At 44.2% G+C, this 20,233-nt stretch overlaps 1 protein-coding gene across 2 annotated transcripts in view; it reads left to right on the top strand.

Moving 5' to 3' along the window:
• Positions 1-20,233, top strand: part of LOC119174513 (ataxin-10) — a 57,018-nt gene that overhangs the window by 12,629 nt on the left and 24,156 nt on the right. The window contains exons 3-8 of one of the 2 annotated variants that reach the window (XR_012895364.1): positions 400-479; positions 2,855-2,966; positions 8,750-8,920; positions 9,914-9,988; positions 12,289-12,451; positions 17,440-17,555. Coding sequence is in view for 1 of the 2 variants with exons in the window: in XM_037425451.2 (XP_037281348.2) it covers positions 400-479; positions 2,855-2,966; positions 8,750-8,920; positions 9,914-9,988; positions 12,289-12,451 (601 nt within the window). In the remaining variant the exon portion in view is untranslated. The remainder of the gene's footprint in view (positions 1-399; positions 480-2,854; positions 2,967-8,749; positions 8,921-9,913; positions 9,989-12,288; positions 12,452-17,439; positions 17,556-20,233) is intronic. The other variant, XM_037425451.2, reaches the window with a different exon arrangement.

Raw genomic sequence — 20,233 nt, 5'->3', positions numbered from 1 at the left:
GCTACCATTGCCGCCGCATTTGCTGGCTAAAGAAAAATTCGGAAACTGTGACGTTCAGGGCCACGTGACTCGCGTTACTCCACTTACTCTGCTTTGCAGGCGAGAGCATTACATACTGCTCCTGGCTGCTCTCGGCACAGCAAATGCCCTCTCGCTCTGCCAATGGATGACAGTGCTCCGGCACCTGTTCGACCACTGAAATACGCCGGCTCAGAAGAGAGTACTTTCAGCGTGCTTTTGAGTGCTCCTGCTCTTTCAACGGAATTCGCCAATAGAGAATTTGGGGCTTTCAGTGTTACAAGCATCAAGAAAGTTTACTGTAGTATAAACGGAATAGTTGCAGCAATTCAATTGCATTCCAGTCTACCAACTTAGGATATGTTGTGTCATTTATTTCAGGAAAGAAGGGCTGATTCAAAGTGTAAAGACTCTGGTGAAGGGCCTCTGTGAACTTCACATCAAGGATTCTTCGCATGCCGGTTTGTGGTCTTCTACGTATTTACTGCAGTAACTCTGTTGATGAAAGCAACAACTCTTCTGAATTTTGTGAAGCTTTGTATTCATTTTCATATGCAGGGCTCATGCATTGAAATATGCGAATTTCAGGCTATGCAATGGACATCCTTTCATTTTCGCTGTCTTCAGTTCGTGTTCTATTGGCATAATTTTGACTCGAACACTTTATATCAGAGCAATATTGCCTTATCCTGCCAGATTCATAGCAACATGATGCAGTTGCTTCAAGCAATAATGCATGCCAGTTGTTATAGGGGAAGTTCTGATGTGGCATATCAATACATGAGCACTGTACGTTGGCTTTAACCATCCTTAGTATTGAAATTAATGTGATAAGCAAACAAACATATTTTCACAAATTGAAGTCAAACACCTAAGGCACTATTCTCTGGCATTTGCATCGTTTCCATATACCTTAAAGATCCTCTGAGAGTGAAATTCTAGTTTGTAACTTTCTTTACTCTATTTTGTGACTTTATACCTGACAATGCCAAAATTGAATCAAATGCTTAAGTGTATCTTGTAAATAATGCTAGCATCGTTAATTGTGACCAATTTTAGCGTTACTGTGAAATGCCTGCCTAAAATTGTAAAACACTAGGGCGCCACAGCCCGGGAGTGCACCTATATGTCTGCTCCAGCTTTGGTAATGCTGCCAGTGCAGTTTTCAATTAGAGGCTCCGTGCATGTTAAAGAATCAAACAGTGTTAGTGCTTTGGTATGAGTTAAGCTTGTTAGGAGCGTGTTCCCCCGGGAAAAAATTTCTTGCGTTAGCCCAAACTACCCTCACAGTAGGCTGACAACAGAGCGAGAACGGTAAGTAGCAATGGCCCTCGTTAGGTGCCATTCGTGGTTTTGCATGTGCTTTGTGAATGTTCTTGTTTTTCTTGTGCAGTGTCATACAAAGCCTTCATCTACGTCATACTAGTAATGACATCGCAAAGTGCTATCGACTCAGATGCTCTCAAGGTTACCTAAAAACTGAATTCAAGAGCCTCAGAGGCTGCATTCACTACTGATTGACCAGAAGTGCCCGTGCATACAGGACAATCAAACAGCACAGACATCTTGAGGTTGCCATTGTAGTGTTGGGGGCCCTCCAAAGGGTAACGAACGTTCTTTGTGTGCGACGATTGCATCATTTCTCATTGAAAAATGCTTTTCAACTGCACTTCTCATTCTAAAAGGCCGCATCGCAGCCTGAAATGAGCAATCGCCTTGTGAACTATTATGCAGCTTTATACTTTACAAGTTTAGGTGTAAATTTGTCACTAGCTGTTCTGGCTTTTTGTCTGAATGAAACATGAAGACGTCACTTTAGCTGTTCACATAGAGGTACGGCAGTTATCATTCGCAGAAGTGGAAAAACTCACGCATGTGTACGCCAGCACTGTCATTTTCATCAACGGCCATTTACCTGAAATCAAGGAACAGGTAAAGTAAAAGTTTAACGATTACATATGTCAAGATCCTTATGTTTGTATCCGCTCATGTTTTGTCATTGCATGCCCATGTTACGTCGTTCTTTTTTGGTGTCATTGTTTCATTTGCACTGGGTGATTCCACGAGAGATCGACACGGGTCCAAAAGTTCATACTTTAGATTTCATTGAGTATTTTATATTTCGTGCACCTCTCACAAGGTAGCCCGAAAGTCAACTTCGTTTTATGATTAACGACATAACTTACGAGAAAAAAGATATCAAACTTCACCAACACGGAGGCAGCAATTTTGTCACCTGTCAATTTCAAAAATTACAGATGCTATAAAAAGACAAACATTTTTGTTTCAAGGAAGATATTTTTTACCTGAAATGCATGTCTAATGAAGAATGAATTCATACGGTTTCAAGTTTGCAGACCTTAAGAAAATAGCTTTTAAAAATGTTTAATTTTGCGGCAGTTTAAAATAAGTTACGTATTCCCCTTTTTTTTTTCTCCGAAAGTAATGCAAGCAGCATTTTCAAACTTGACACGTTTTAAGGATTTAGTCTTTTAAGGATATAGACTTTTGGACCCGTGTCGATCTCTCGTGGAATCACTCCACTGTAACTGAAGATGCAGTTGTACCGATTTACTCGATTACCTACTGTGCTTTGAGGTAACTCAGCAAAGCAAACCGTATAAGGAGTTACGTCAGCTACATAACCACATTCGTTATGGCTTTCTGACCAAATAGTGCTTGGAAAATAGTTCCCTTATGTTAATGACAAAGGTTCCAAAATAAATATGAAGAAATTTTAGTATTATTTCTCAAGGCTGGCTAATTAGCTCGTTCAATTATCTGCACCAAGGCACCTTTTAATGTTCATTCTTGCCTTTGCTTGCTTTTTTTTCAGAGTGCACAGTAGGGCTCCGGTGTAGTTTACAGAGCTTGGGAAATCTTGTGTGTAGCCACCAGGCCAGTGAGCACCTCGTATGGGAACTGCTGACAGCACAGGAATACCAAATGTAAGTATGGCTTTGAATCCACAAGCTAATGCTTGTCTAAAATTGTAATGCCTGCCTAAAATTGCTTGTCGAATGTGCTTGTCGAATGCAGCAGGAGCACTCAATGTAAGTATGGCTTTGAATCCACAAGCTAATGCTTGTGGATTCACGTAAGTCAATAAGAATGCATTGTTGGCGAGAAAGTGTTCACATTTTCACCAAGAAAGAAGTTTCACACTAAGGAAAAGAAAGGCATGCAAGATATGTTCATTGATGATTTTTTGTTTAGAGACAAGTTAAGCCCATGAATGTGCAAACTTTTTTCTTATTGTGCGGCCTAGTTTGCTGCTACAGTTGAACCCCAGGCGTGCTCAGGGCAGCATTTGTTGTCTTTTATATGATATGTCTTTTATAAGCAGGGTACCATGTATGCATTTTCCTATCAACCTTTATTTTACTGTAGGTTCACTGGTGGCTCTTATACTCATTTGCAGGGTGCATACAGCCCCGCCGCGGTGGTCTAGTGGCTAAGGTACTCGGCTGCTGACCCGCAGGGCGCGGGTTCGAATCCCGGCTGCGGCGGCTGCATTTCCGATGGAGGCGGAAATGTTGTAGGCCCGTGTACTCAGATTTGGGTGCACGTTAAAGAACCCCAGGTGGTCTAAATTTCCGGAGCCCTCCACTACGGCGTCTCTCATAATCATATAGTGGTTTTGGGACGTTAAACCCCACATATCAATCAATCAATCAATCAGGGTGCATACAGGTCCTTGAAAACCCTTGAATTTGAAAAATGCATTTTCGAGGTCCTTGAAAGTCCCAGAATTTTTTCTTGTTCTTGAAAATCGTCGAATTTCCTGAGCACTTCCAGCTGACATTGTAGCCTCCTTTATGTGGTAGATCAACATACTCGCTAAGTCTCCAGGATTTCGACCAGTTTCTTATGCTTGTATGATTTTCAGAAAAATCTCCCAAAAATTGAAATTTCTGTGCGTGATCTGGCTGCATTGATGAAAATTCAGCCCATTCCAATTGAAGTATTTTGCGAACCCATCGCAACCTATTGTAAACGAACTTTATTCTGAAACTGTGGAACAAAGGTTGACAGTAGCGTGCTCGAAGCTCCAGAAAGACTCGCACAGCCAGCGCACGCACTGTCAGAACTGCGGTTATTGTTTGCCACAACCACTGTGGATTGAACCCTGGGTTGCTCTTGACACGATCATGTGTGCCAACAAGATAAGTAACAGAACTCCGAAAGTGCACGTGCATTCAGCGCTCGACCAGCTATAACGACAATGCTTTCCACAAACGCTGCGGACAAAGTCATCGCAGATGCGATGATAAATAGCAAATAACAACATGGTTTTGAAGGCACGTGCGCAGCGAGTGCACCCGGATTGGAAACATCTGCAGTTTTCTGCAACCGTGGCGTGTGAAACCGCAGTTGCGGTGACACGATTACTAGCTGAGGGCAAACAGCTAACACTGCGGTAGAGGCGATAAAGTTGTAAAAAATGCTAAAGACGCTCTGGCGTTCCTTTCCAAAGAATCTGGTAATGTTGTTCCTGTTGATCTGGGTACGTTGGCTATACTTTGGAATTAAGTTTTCAGTTACACTTCTTTTGGGCCTAGTTGGCTCACACCACAAAGAAAGAGACGACACACAAGCACTGTGTGTGTTTTCTCTTTCTTTGAGGTGTGTGTGTGTTTGCACTGTAAAAGTACCTCTATGATTAAGTTTTCAGTTCGCCTTGAGGGAAGCTTCGACCCGCGCTTTCCCGGCAGCTGGCTGTGCCGTCCCGTCCGTTCATGCGTGACCAAGGAAGACATGCGCGAGTTGTTTTGACAAAAATAGATTTTCTAGTTGTTTTGATGATGCAAAAAACAAAATTTTGAGAGATACAAGTATGTTCACCCCCCCTTTGAGGCTCGCACCTTTTACTACTAAAGTTGGAAAACCCTACCCTTGGGAGTTCGGCCACTCCAAGCTGGTATGAGACCGCATTACGCTGATGTTTACTGCCCCCCCCCCCCCCCCCCCTGTTTAGTTTCGCTGCTTTGCTTTTGGTGGAAACAAGAAAGAGGAAAATAAGTCAATGCAACCCCCCCCCCCCCCCATTTGTTGTTGCGAAAATCTCCCAAAATCATCATCATCAGCCTGACTACGTCCACTGCAGGACAAAGGCCTCTCGCATGTTCCGCCAGTCAACCCGGTCCTGTGCTTGCTGCTGCGAATTTATACCCGCAAACTTATTAATCTCATCTGCCCACCTAACCTTCTGTCTCCCCCTAACCCGCTTCCCTTCTCTGGGAATCCAGTTAGTTACCTTTAATGACCAGCGGTTATCCTGTCTACGCGCTACATGCCCGGTCCATGTCCATTTCCTCTTCTTTATTTCAACTATGATATCCTTAACCCCTGATTATGGAGTTAGACAAGGAGAGCAGAAAGGTGGGTCTTAAAATTAATCTGCAGAAAACGAAAGTAATGTACAACAACCTCGGAAAGGGGCAGCGCTTCGAGATAGGTAATAGTGCACTTGAAGTTGTAAAAGACTATGTCTACTTAGGGCAGGTAATAACCGCAGAGCCGAACCAGGAGATTGAAGTAACTAGAAGAATAAGAATGGGGTAGAGCACATTCGGCAAGCACTCTCAAATTATGACAGGTAGATTGCCACTATGCCTCAAGAGAAAGGTATATAACAACTGTATCTTGCCGGTACTTAGCTACGGAGCAGAAACCTGAAGACTTACAAAGAGGGTTCAGCTCCCAAAATCAGAATTCTTTAACTTGGTAGGTATGCATCGGCACTGATTTGACAAGCCCCATTTCCGAAACAGTAATTTGGTGTGAGGTGGTAGGGTTTCATTTTCCAAAACTGCATGAGGAATAGTTTTACTTCGTCAAACCACGAACAAACAAAGCGAGCGACTCGTAATGTTCTTCGGTGCTGGCTCCGGCCCTATTGTGCAAGCGGTGAAGCTAGTGAAGCTAAAGTGCAGACTAGACGTTGAGACGTCCCTCGCTACGCCACCGATTACCAAAGAGAGGGAAGACCACTCATCCCCTTGTCTATCCGGTTCCTTCTTGGCTATGTGTCTCAAACATTTCTCACATACAGGGATTCGTACTGGGGCCGGGAAGTAAGAGACGCTACGACCTGTTTCTGTTTACTGATTCATTTAATATATCACTAACCGCAAACATCGTATACCCGCGCACATCAACCACTACACAAAATTATAACACATGATTTAGACACTCGCGACATTCGACACAGTGTAGGCACATAAAGAAAGTAACTGCAACAATACAAGGGTATGCATATATAAAGAAAACACACGACGACACAAATGATGAAGTTATCAAGGAATAAAACCACGCAATGTCTCAACGCGCCGCTTCCCTGCCTGCAAAGCTCGTCTAAATAGGGTGCAGAAAGTTCGTCTCACGAATGGTCGGCGCTGTCAGTCTTCGTCGTCTTCTTCGTCTCTCTCAGCGATTTCCATCTTAATCTTCTTTCATAACATCCCGCAATCACTTGTTTCCTCGTTTCTCATCTCTAACTTTCATTCCTAGTCATATCATCTCTGCCTCAGTCATCATCTCATCGACTCTCATTGCTATCTCTTCACATCGTTATCTTCCTTTTTCATTCCGTCTCTCTACCATCTCGAGCTCATCGCATCGTATCCTCTCACTCTCTCTCTGACTCCCCTGTATCATCTCGTAGTCCCTTTTTGTAGGACCCGACTCCGCCCCTCCGTAGCACCTAACCAATTTCCACTGTTGACACGACACATTTCTCTGTCAGTCGGTGTGTGTCATTTTCGACGGCCGCTCCCGCGGCCCACACCAGTAGAAAACCCTCTCCCAAACGGAGCCGAGCAAGTAACAATGTACAAACTCAAGCCTCAGGGAGAGAGATGGGTGAGCCGTCCGAAGACACTTTAATTACGGGCGAACAATGGTCCCGATGCTTCCGACAAAGTGCGTCGTCTATAATGGCCAACGTTCGGAGTTTGCAATGTTGTGCCAAAATGTTTTCGGCCGAACCAATTGTCCCGGTTTCTGGTACTTGATCAGCCGATGTCCAGAACGAGTCTCGACGTCTCCATGCAGCTCGGTGTCTCCCGCGAAATTCTCCGTAGCCGCCGCTTCTTTGTCATTCAATGCCGCGGGTGGCCATCCGCGCAGAACGCAGTAATGAGCCCTGGAGCCACGGAGGCTGACGGAAAGTCAGACTGGACCCGGCACAGGCGCTGCGGCAGAGTCGCATTCTCCGAACCAACAAAAGGTGCTCTGCTGCTCCCCATGCCACAAATCTGAAGGGTGCGCGCGTATTATTGCCACGGTACACTGTCACACTGTCTGTAGACAACAAGGCGCCGCCCGGTCCTCGTGTTTGCAAGGGGGGGGGGGGGGAACCCGCGAGAACAGTAGAAATAATCCTTCTAGGTACTCCACTCTGGAATGCCCATTCGTTACACCGAAGGTTTTCTTTTCCTTTTTTTTATGCGTGGATATAAGAAACGAGCGTAAACATCTTGAAAGGACCGGGGTTCAGTCCGTGTTTGCGGGGACGTCACAACATGTTTGTTATAATTTCAATATGCATGTACCATAGAGGTGCAATAAAAATGAGTCATTTTCGAAAATATCAATTTTAGAGTAAGAAAATTTCGACACTGCGTGCTGCTTTTAGTCCTTGAAAAACCTGTGACAGGTCTTGAAAAGTCCTTGAATATACTTGAACTTTCGCTTTGTAAACATGTACGAACCCTGCATTCGTCTCTTATATCAATGCCTTTTATAAAGAGGCTCGACTGTATTATAATGGCTCTTAGTAACATACTTAAAAGGCCTTGCAACACTTTTTGAGCACGGTCAGAAAATTCTGCCGATTGTGGTCAAGGCTCCTGGGAATGTGCGAGTCAAACTTACAGCTCAGCACGCAACCTGAAATTTACCAATAATTTTCAGTCTGCCAGTAATCGCTCATTCTTCTCTTGACAAATGATACCTTAACTCAAAATGGCCATGTCATAAATTTAGGGTTTACGGCCATCAGCTGATTTGAGCATTGTGAGCTTCAGAATTCACACGGCTGCTGGGGATCTTGTGATGAGCCCGAGCTGCACTCTATAACGCTAGAATTACACACAATATAGAATTACAACAGCATGCTTATGATCACAATTAAAGTAAGCCGTGTATTAAAGAAAGGTGCTCAAGGTCATGACACCCACTGACTGGACGTAGCTTCTCGCCTCGTTATCATCACCATCTGCATTGCTTTTAGCACACATGCTGTATACGGAAGAAAAGAAAAAAAAACATAGAAGGCATACAATGAATTTCGGTAACCCTGCTCACACTTGACAGTATCTAAATATTCCTGATGCAGTCAATTCGAGAGGCAATAAAGTTTTACGATTCTGTGATTACTTAAAAAAGTGTTGCAGGGCTCTCTTTAGCTGTCCCTGGAATACCTATAGAAACACTGACAGCGCAGGTTTGAACAATCACCTCATCTTTAACCATGCTTCACTGTGCTTCCTCACCCTCGGCGCCAATTATATAACTATAAAAGAGTACCAGCCATCTGCTTTGCACAATGCAGGGTCTGCACATCTTCGCCTATACTAGTGACTCCTGTTTGCTTCGCAAAACGGGTTTCTGTCTTACCATTCTATTTGATCTACCATATGACACCACTTTCATGGACTTCACAATGTGAAAAATGGTTTTAGTTGCGGTATTCTGGTTCTCATGCATAAAAAATCTATCACTGCAGGTGTACTGCCCTTCTTAGTAGCCCTGACGTCAAGGTGCGGCAATACAGCAGCATGGTTCTGTACAACTGCCTTTCGCAAGCACACGTGGAGAATCTCTTATCATCGGCTGGTTCTGTGCGCATGATAGAGAGCCTTGCAGACATGCTGGCCAACACAGAGTCTGAATGGAGGTGGGTTCTTTGCTGAAGTGATACCATCAAAACTTTTCCTTTATTCAACCTTATTCATTTGGCTTTAATGTTGATCATGTGCGAGAGAGTAGTGAGGGCTCAAATTTTGTGAACACCTGGGAATGCATACCGCTTTTTCTCATGTATAGCCCGTCTCTGTATATAACCTGTACCTCTGTTGACAAACAGTGGAAAAATTATTATAAAAACAATGTCGCGGTGTATTGCTGGGGAACTCTTCCTTGCATCACTATAAAGCAGTGCCAGGAATCCAACCTAGACATCTAAGTTGGCGCATTGCTCATACTCCTGTATTAGCTCCGAATTTTCCATATGTTCCGTGTAGATGGTGTGTGAAAAACGCTCTGCAATATTGGTCCTCCAAATAATTTGTGAGGCTGGGGTTTTTATCTAGTGTATCTCATTTTTTTGAGCTAAGAATTCTACCAAAAACTTCTTATCAGCTGTACTTTATTTGCTTTTATTATCAGACATATTTATTGACATGAGTTAAAAACACTTGTGAGTTAGTTGACTGTACAGTTTTAACAGAAAAATAATGGCTCAGGCAACTGGATGTCGGAGCAGCAAGGTAGCGATACGCAGCAGTTTTTCCCGAGTACTCCTATATCGAAAGTGCCAAGCACATTATATTTTTCAAATCAGGGGTGGCGTATGCAAAGCTCTCCAAGAAACAGCCTTTTCGAAGTATATGCGATAAATGTGTGGTCGCTCGTAACTCCAGTGAAAAAAAAAAAAAATTGTGTACACTGCCTCATCTGCGATAAGCAATGAACAACCGTTCGGATGGCTCATCAAAAAGATGGGCTGCTTTCTACTAGTTTGGCAGCCACAGCTGCTTGGGAAAATGGAATATGCTTGACAATCTCGCTATGTGAACAACAGCGCCGCGTGTCGCAATTATGCGACTCCAGCCACCAGTCACATGAAATATTTTTGTAGCCACTGTACATACCATCTCTTTTGTTTCAGCCTTTTCATTCTGGAGCGGCTACTTCAGCACGACGGCTTGGTGGCAGTCTTCCAAAAGCTGTCTGCTCGTTGCAGGTATGTCGCCAAGCTGAAACGATATACTGAAGAAAGTTTCTTGTGAATAAGTAATGGTCATGAACTATTTTATTTGGTGGCAGTGCTGTAGTAAGCATATCATTCAAACAATTTAGGTAGGATGCTTTTATATGTTACATTTGAGCATAGCGTGTCTTTCTTTACAAAACCTGCTGCCTCTGCAAGGACAGTGAAAAATATCAAATAGATTTGTTGTATAGGTACTGGATAGAGCTCCCATGTTTTGTAACAATTGCATTTATGTGCTGTTTATTTCTTTGTCGCTAGAAACTCGCACAAATTTACATCCGTGCTATTACCAAGGTAAATAACGGAATTTCTGACGTCTATATCATGGCGTCGATACTCGGCGATGGCAGCTTGTTTCTTTCCACCACTTTGTGTTGCTTCGTATCATAACTTTCACGCCTCATGAAAAACAACATATAACATTCTCGATGCTTTCCAATGTTGTCGCTTCAAAGGAAGGAGACCACGTTTTCTAGTTTTCATGCTTTGCTTGAATGTTCTTTAAGCCATGTTGCTTATATTTATTCTCATTAAAGGCATCGTGCAAGCCTTAAAATCATGGCTTAGATATGAATGTCCAATGAGTGGCTTTATTTATCTTTGTAGTCTGTGCTCGTGTTCGCCCCTCATAACCCACTGCACAGAATCGAAGAATATCAGAGTCAATCTCAGACTATCCTCTCAGTTGTGTCTGAAGTAATTTCTAACTACAAAGTATTAAACTCTCATTCTGAGCAAGAAACCTCAGAAAACCATATGCGAGTTGTCTCACCATAACATCAGTGACCCCTAATGTAAAAATAAAGGAAAATGATGAAATAAGCCAACAACATCATAATCATAACGCATACTAGGTGACCGAGTGAATGAAAATAATTTTAAAAGCAGAAATACGACCCATGAATTGTAGTGCAGAAGCACAGCGGTGTAATCATGATGCCACTTCACGTTGCTAAAAATGAGTTTTCTATGTGCACGTTGGTGTGTTGGAATGTGTGATGCATTTTAAAATTTGTCATAGGCACCACTATCCCGTAACCGTGTCTACATCTCATGCTGTAGCTAGGTACACAATGCTTCACTTCTGGATAGTGGGGCAGATAAGTGGCATACTATCATAATTCGAAGTTATGATTTGGTCTTTCACATTACTTCACGAATGAAGGGCCATTAATTATGTTTTTTTTCTAAATACCAATTAACTAGGCATGGGTCAATATATGGGTGTCTCGAATGTTTGAGCAAATATTACAGTATTAGGATTCGCTTCAAAAAGAATTTCGAAATTTCAAAATTCTGCAGCATTCGAAGTGAATGAATAAGTGTATATGTTACTGCATATAAGTTATAACCCTGTTGAAAAGGTGGTTTTATTGCAACATAGAGCAACTATGGCGGAAAACCACCTAGTCTGGTTAAAATCTGAACTACCAAAAAGCCACGCTTTATATAAAAGGATAAATCTACATTTTACTTCTCCCACAATTACTGTTATTTCTTTTTTAAGTTTAAAAATGTGTTATACGTCTTATAAGTGTTAAATGTGGCCAAATTTAAAACCACATATTTTACGGCTTAGGGCTTACAACCTAACACCTATTCAAATCCTGCTCCTGCTATTTAATATTGCTTCCGCTTTGCTTTGAACCGAAAAGTGGCATTCGCACAAACCTACTTCTTAAAAATATATTGGGCAAGCAAGACCGGTCATGACAAAATGCTTTTTTTTTTCTTTTATATACTATATACTGTGTGAACCATTCTATTCGAAATTCAACCACATCACTCTTTGCTTCAAATACGCTTCAAGCCCAAAATTTACTATTCACCCATCTCTCCTGTGCAAACCGGCTGGTGAAAGCAGGTAGTTCAAAAGGATGATTAAAATGTGGCTCTACAGTTACTGTGACAAAGTAAGTAAGGGAGGACTCATGTTATGATGTAGACACCAAAAGTCCTTGTTTTGCTCTAGCAACTATAGCACAGTATTTTAATAATGCAAAATTAACTAGTCAAGTACTTCACTTTGCTCAGCAAGGACCTTGTAGAAAAATCTCTCTGCAGCCTTTATTGGGGCACTTCGCAGTACCATCTCAACATGGCTTCTATACAACAGTCCAAAACTAGTGATGCCTCCGCCCCACTAGCCTTCTTCTTCGCCCTCCTATCTGCAACGCACATGATTTCTGACAAACCAAACTTATTCTAACCTAAGTTTAGAGGCAGCAGTTACTTTATGTTTCAGTGATGTGCATTGTGAATCCTTTCAGGTGTGTACTGTTGGACATTGCTGCCGACAACCTTACAAAGGCACGAGGAAAAGATGCACCGCTTCCACTCTCCCTACCTTTTTTAGAGCATGCCCAAAGTCAGATGTTGGAGCGAGTGTGGACCATGACAAAATGCTTGGAAGCAGCAGCTGCCGGTGACCCGGTAATCATTTAGTACATACTTTGAAAACAGTTAGTGCTACTCTGTGGCCTGGCATGCACTGCCCGTACACTGTCCGTCATGTCACTGTCATGACATGAGCATTCGTCATGATATATTATATAGAAAGGTTTCAGTGTGAATGATATCTTATTGTAGATTTTTCTTCAAAATATAAGACACAATCAAGAGCATTGGCTAGGGCCTTCAGTGTCATCAGTGAGAAACTGTTATTTCTGTGACTCTATCATTTCAAACATTTAGATTTAAGATGCAGTCTGCAAAAGACTGCACCTAAATCTTTTTGTGTTTAGATCCTTTCATAACAATTTGCATCAGTGAGAAAATCCCGTGTACTATTTGAACTTCGTAGAAACTGCAACAACTGTTATGGGAGTCAATTGTGTAACTTCTAAGAAAGAAAAAAGAACGAACATTGTAGGTGGTTGTATAAAACACACGCTTCATGGAAGGTACCTTAGTTCTTGCGCTGGGAGTCTTTAGCAGCAGTCATGTTATATACTCTGTATATTTGATTTCTGTCATAAAAGCAACACTAAATAAGATCCAGCACCCCTAAGAAGATGTATATGAAGGAAAGCTTTCATCAAGCAGTTGGTTGAGGACTACGCCAAGGTTACTAGAATAAACTCGGTTTCAAAGCTCCGCCGGAGAGGTTGGCCGCGTGGTGGTCATGAGAACTAGTGGCGCTGTGTGCCCCCACGGCAGGCTCATGTTTTGATCGGCGGCAGCGGCAGCGTGTGAGCAGTTACCACGAATAGTGCACTGTGTTCGCACGTCACTTCTGAAACTGTTTTTGTCACCGCATAGGTTCTTGTATGAAAACGTGTTTGTCATGTATGAAACATAGCGAGGAGGATAGGATTTATCGACGGTGCAGTACACCGACTTGCGATGCGCAGGGCTCCAAGAGTGGCAACGGCAATGGCGACTTTGCTTCACACATTTTTATTTACTTGTTTATTAATTTATCTATTTATTTTCTTCCTTTATAAACATGGTTACACAGCGGCAGGGGCCAACTAAAACCTGCTATAAGTAGCTTGAAAAGCTCATACAAGGTGCATTAGAGAAGTAATGAGACTGAGTTTGTACTAACCGAAGTATTCAGTTTTTCCAAACAGCAATGTTAGCCACTTCAAAGAAGTTTCCTTGGGCACTTGGGCAGCTATTGACCAGCGCAGTTGTTCTCACTCTTGATAGCAGCGCTGGAAGTCTTCAACTGCTACGGCTCTTAACTGGTTAGTCAGAGTCTTCTGAATGCTCTCCAGAGTTCCGAGATGACGTCCTTTTAGGACTTGTTTCAGTTTAAGTGAAGGGGAACATATGCAAGGACTCAAATCAGGTGAGTAGGGGGATGAACAGCAACAATAGTGCATTTTGAGGTCAAAAATTCACTTGACAGAAAAGGTCGTACGACACGGTGCAATCTCATGATGAAGCATCCACCAGTCTTAGATGTCCCCCTGAGCGAGGTTCACTTTAACCTTTTCTAGGCCTTCCAAAAATGACTTCTGCCGGTGTAAAATTTGTGCTCTTGATAAACAATGTTTCCCATACGCTTGTTTCAACTTTTCAAAAGTAATAGTTAAAATTCAACAAGTTCAATTCACAACTTCATGGTACAATGCTGCTCTAAATTCCAATAATCCATTTCTGTAAAACACAACAAAAACATAACTTACGCCGCTGTCACAACTACTGTGTTGGCTGTACAGAGTTGTAATTCGGACTGAAGAAACGGACGGGTAAACAAAGTGGTAGAGCACAAATCCTTAGACACAATGTTGCCAGATTGTCCACAGTGTTGCCAATCTCATTACTTTTCTAACACACCCCGTATATATAGCCCCCGGTCTCTTTCGCGCTGTGGTTACAGGCTAGTGGACGAGCGATTGTGAAAAAATTTTCTGCCTGGCCTTGCACGTTACCCAAGAGCTCGTATTGACGTGCAAGTAAAAATGATCCATTTTACTCTATTCTATTATTAATATTATTAATATTATTACATGCAATAGCAATCGGCGGATAGGGTGCAGATGAGCCCGTTGAATATTATATCAATTGCGTGCCAACAATTACAGAACTTAGAGGACACTTGAGCTTCGCCGGTAGCATGATCAAGCGCTGTGCGAATCACCTTTTCAATCACTAGACTAGCTTCGAACTCGGTGCATGCCTCAACCGTACCGTAAGAGAATGAATGACTGCATGTGCAACAGTGGCAGTTTAAAATTATCGTAGATTGTCTACTGCCAGTACAACTGTTAAGTGCCAACTAACTGCATAATTGTTTCTTTTTGCCCACTAGGGCCCACTACGCGTGCGTAAGGTAGCACACAAACATATGTTTGAGTGCTCTGTAATAGGTGGGCCTTTAAAACACCCACCCGTTGCGAATTTCACCCATTTTGTCATTTGGCGCAATTCTACACTTCTACCATGTAATGTTGCACACGTTAAAGAGATTCCTTCTGCTTCATGAAAGAAAGAAGTGTAAACATCTGGGATAGTTTTCTTGGTTAGACACAATATTGATACTGTACTTCGGACAAAGTGTAGAACAGAAGGAGGAAGTGCAATTGGATTCTAGGTGGGCTAAGCCTTCTGTCACCATCTATGACCTCGCCCTGTAAAATAAACATCTCTCACTGTAACAGGGCTATTGTGAAGGGTACTGGGTAACACACTGGAGCCTCCAGGAAGGAAGACGGAAAAGCAACCTTTGGAGCTTCGTCGAAGCCTCCTTGCAGGCTTTACGCCACTGCCAACCATCATGAATCCCGATGGGAACGTCTCGCCGCCTTCGTCCAACACTCCAGGGCAGCATTGCAGGGAGCCTTGCACCTTTTCTGGCAATGCTGGGGAGGACGTCGAGGTATGGTTTAAACACTACCGGCGGGTGAGTCAATATAACAACTGGAAAACCGCCAGTTAGCGGGACTGCGTTGAATTGTTTTTTGAGGGAATTGCATTGTCGTGGTTCGAGAATCACGAGAAGAACTTGACCTCATAGGCTAATTTCGTTGATGAGATAAAGAAGTGCTTTGGTGACCCATCTATGTGCCATGCAGATGCTGAGGCAACGCACTAAAGTACCAGGGGAAACGTGCACAATGTACGTAGAGAAAGTTCTGAAGTTGTGCAGAAGTGTAGATCGCTCATGACAGATGAGGATAAGGTTGGGCATCTCCTCAGAGCAATCAATGAGGATATTTGCTGCTCGGGCAAGGATGACATGCAGTCGGCGATTAACATTATCCGACATTACACGACAAGCTTGGCTTATTTTGGCAAAGTTTGGCCGGCTTTTTAACATCATCGCTGTCGCGAGCATTGACGTGGGCCCTCCGTTCAGTGATCTGGGGTCAACTCTACGGCACATAGTGCATAAGAACTCTATCGGCGGGATGCTGCCGCTACGTCGACAGCACATGTTCATGTGGCTTTTCTGCAGTGCGACACCCTGCCTGAATCCACTAATACTGTGGGCTTCGACAAGTCAAGGGTGCCGGAACAGCCGCATCGTCATATCTACAATTGTTAGCCACAAAACGATTGTGCCCAGGGGTCAGTTCTCTACGTGACAACGTGGGAAGATCCTTCTGTCTACCTTTGGCTGAATTTGGTGCGTGAACCACCTGGGTGCTTCCACCGTGACATTCTTGGACATATAGATCACTTTTGCTTGGAGCGTCGTCGTGCACCTCTACCGCTATATGAACGACCACCCGCACCCTCACGGCGCACAAGTACACGAAGTAATTATCGCCGGCTACCAAACAGCTACCATGGCAATGACTTCCCTCAGAACTACCGCAGCGATTCATGTACGGAGTGTGACGTCGCCTACTTCTGCCGTCATCAATCACTGTCACCAGGCCGTCTTCATCTCACCTTGCCTTCTCCACCAAGAAACTAGATGCCGCGGCCGGTGGAGGTGGGGGTGCTGGACATTTTTCACTGCAGTAAGACATGCCTCAGCCAGTTTCCATGTTTCATATGGCAAGCATTCTCAAAGATGGTGTTCCCGATTCAGCTTTAGTCAACACGGGAGCAGCTGTTTCTGTTATGAGTAATGGTTTGAAGACTCGACTTGATAAGAAAGTGATGTTCTCTTGGAAAAACAGCACAATGTTTCGTGCAGTGAGTGGAGAATCGTTGCGCCCAGTGGGAGTGTGTACTACAAGTGTTACTTTTGGCGCAAAATTATTCAAGGCAGAGTTCACAGTCCTTGGTAATTATACTTACGACGATACCCCACGGATCGACTTTCTTAAAGAATGTGGGGCCACTGTGGACTGCAGTGCTGGTGAAGTCTTACTGTCTACATTTTGTGAGAAGCCCATGTAGTGCCAGCAGACTGTTGCCGTCGTTGAGGACATAATTCAACCGGCGCAGTCCATTGTTCAAGTGCCTGTTGGTGTCACAGCTGGTAGCGTTGATGTCATAGTTGGACCCAATTCAGTTGGGCTGTGCAAAAAAGGATGTGTTTGTACGACATTGTGTAATTTATAAGAGCAGCGGGAAATCCTTACTGCAGGTGAATGAGTGATACAACTTTATTAGGTCCACAATAGACGCGAGCTAACTCAGCATCACCTGGTTAGGCCCTCTCAGGGACGATCCGGTGAAATCTGACCGCCCTTGCTCAGGCCCTCTGGAAGGCCAAGATTTGAGAGGTGAAGTCCTGGACCTTAATCAGCTTGTTCATTTTCGTTTGGCGGAAAGGGGGATCGGCAAAGGCACAGCCCCACAGGACATGCTCGAAGTCCACATAACTACTATACAAGAGGCAAGAATACAAAAATAGTTTGCCGTGCATTGTGTGCAGTGCCGCAGGGCTCGGGTAGGTTCTTGTTTAAAGCAGTCTGAAAGTAACAGCGTGGGCCCTGCACAGCGAGGAGTGTGGCAGTGGCAGCACTCTTCTTGAGAGATAATGGTGCTTGCATTTTTCGTTGTATGTGCAGAGAGGCTCGGATAGCCCAGGAGATGACGTGGTACCAGGTACACGTGCGGTCAAACCTCGTGCAGCCCGGAGCGCCTCTTCTTTCCGATTGATCGAAACACCCTCAGTGGTTCCAAGGTGTGTAGGAAATCAGACCAATGAGTGCTTTTTCAGGTCATTGGCTTTTTTTAAGGATATTGTGGGCATTTGTAACTTACATCGTCCTCATCCCTGCATAATCACAATCACCATCATCCGCTTGTCTCTTTGCCCTCATTGCCACTCTGGGCATCATCAATCGTCATCGTCTGTGTGCTGGCTCTGCCTGTTCGTTTTGCGAGGTCTTTCCTCAAATAAACGCTGTCGCAGCCAAGACTACCAAGACTTCATAATATGTAGAACTTGGGAAGCCACCATACTCATTTTAAATGCCTTGATAGCATCCTTGGAGTCAGAATAAATTGTGTCATGCACACCGTCTGTCAATGCAAGAGCAATGGCAACCTGCTCTGCAACGCTGGAGCCAGAAGTGCGGATGGTAGCCCAGCTGAATACTTCAGAATCACAGTCAACTACTACTGATGGGAATGCTTCTTTTTGAGCTTACAAAGCGGCATTTAGAAAGCTGGCTTGTTCTTTGTTCAAGTGGGCACTGGCGAGCAGAGCTTTACCCCTTGCTCATCTTTGTGCTGCTTTGTAGGTTGGATGCATATTGCGTGGCATCCGCTGTATGAAAATCTTGTACCTCACTTCGTTGGGCAGCTTAACAGCATCAGGACTGACGACTACAAGGTTGTGTCCCAGCTTGCCGAGTATGATCCTACCCGCTGGGGTGCCAGACAGTCTGACAACCTGTGAAAACTCTAATTAGCTCATCTCTTGAGCCAGTTGTTGTGTCTAGTGGAATGTGGATGGCAGTGTTTGAACTAGACGCCAGGGATAACCTCACCATTGTGGTCATTAGCGATGACAGAAAAGATGCATCTGAAGTGGTGTACCCCTGTGATAACCTATTCCGGAGTAGGGTGAATAAATTGCTATCATTGCACAAGAGGAAACATTAGTGCGAATTTCCTCCAAGCATGCATCCGTCTTCGATTTTACGCTGAATGACCAAGAAACCTCTATACCAACTTAACCCACTCGCCATGTGATCAATACCGCCTGTAATCTTTCACCGAAACAATATCAATAGAACATTTACTATATGATATTCATATTGTTTTCATTTTCCCCATCAGTTTAGACCATTGGCGTGCCTTTGTCATAGAACAATTTATTGCCACGCAGACAGCCTGGGTTTGATTCTCACTTGTACTGCAATTTTAGACGCTGTTGTGATCGGCCTCCATGTCTTGGTGCCACTTGGACGGGAGGAAGTGTTTTAGCTTTTCAACGCTTCCTGAGGTGGCCAGAATCGGTAACCGCACAGCAGTAGCATACTGCAAATTCTTTAGATCTGTCAGCTCGCCTCGCCAAAGCCCTTTGGATACGCACGGCCGATGGATTACCTAGAAAGGGCTGTTTTGCCGTCTAGGCTGCCTAAAAAGACTGGTCCCCTCTGCGTTGCTCGGGACGTTGTAATGCACCTGACAATGAGCCGAGCGACGCAGAACCATCTTCAGGGACGTTTACCGCTTTCCGCAGCACCGCAGCCTCCCTGGCAGCGATGCCTGCCTGGCAGCAATAAGCTATGTCACGATGTGACATAGCGTATTGTCTGTACCCCCTCCCTGTGCGACGAACTGTGCATGCCTTTCTCCCTTTCCTAGGTTCAGAGAGAGGCAGTGTGTGTCTTTGCCTCTTTGGGGGCGGAGTGGATGACGACAATTCCTTTGGAGGGTCCTGGACTCAATTGTTTTCTCTCGCAGGGAATCTCTGAAAGACAGATGATATAAAACATGAGCGCAAAGATGCTTGGCAGAGCTTTCTTTTTATTCTTGTTGCATCACACTACCCAAATAACATAAACATATTTAAATAAACAGTCTAGTTTTCAGCCTCTGTTCATCTTCGCCCTGACCCTTATGCCTCCGGGTCTCGACGAAGTCCCCCAGTCGCAACAGGGCGAAGCTCCATATAGTGTAACCTTGTCCTGCATCAGATGTAACCAAGAGAAGAGATGAGACAAAAAGGAAGGTAGTATCTCCCGAACGGTATTATAGATGGCGCTGTCTCATAAAAGTACATACATACAAACTGCAGTTGAAGGAAGATATTCTGGATGGCGCTGTACTGCTACTCTCCGATTGGCTGCTGCGCGGGTTGTGCCTGGGTGTGCGAGGAAGGAGTGCCCCTCTCAGTCTCCTGGATCGCAGCCGTACATGGGGGATCGTTGATGGGGTATGGACAAAGCAGAGCAGCGGGTGCGGAGTGCTGCGGCGGCTCGTGCTCGTCTCCTCGTTGGTAGGGCATGGACAAAGCGAAGTGGAGGGCCTCGGCGGCTCGGGCTCATCGCCAAACAGACAAAAAGACAGACGCACAAACAGATTCACGGAAACTGTCACGGAAACACGAGGGTCACGGAAAACAAACACGTGGACGGATGCACGCAGAGACGGAGAGACACATGCACGGATGGCAGACTCAGGCACAAACAGATGCTTTGCCCCACTTATCATCATTAACTTCGTGGATATGCAGTGATTTCAGGGGCAAAGCTACTCTTAGTCTAACCTCGTCCTGCGTCAGGCGTAACTGGCAGTATCACACAGACAAACAGATGGACGGAAGCATGGACGGCCAGACGGAATGATAGTCGGACGTACGGACATACGGATGAACAGAGGGACATGCAGACGAACAGACATACAGAC

The sequence above is a fragment of the Rhipicephalus microplus genome, chromosome 5, assembly GCF_043290135.1.
Source record: "Rhipicephalus microplus isolate Deutch F79 chromosome 5, USDA_Rmic, whole genome shotgun sequence".
NCBI classification, from domain to species: Eukaryota; Metazoa; Arthropoda; class Arachnida; order Ixodida; family Ixodidae; genus Rhipicephalus; species Rhipicephalus microplus.
Note: the sequence above shows the minus strand (reverse complement) of the source record. Positions and strands in the feature narration are given on the sequence as shown.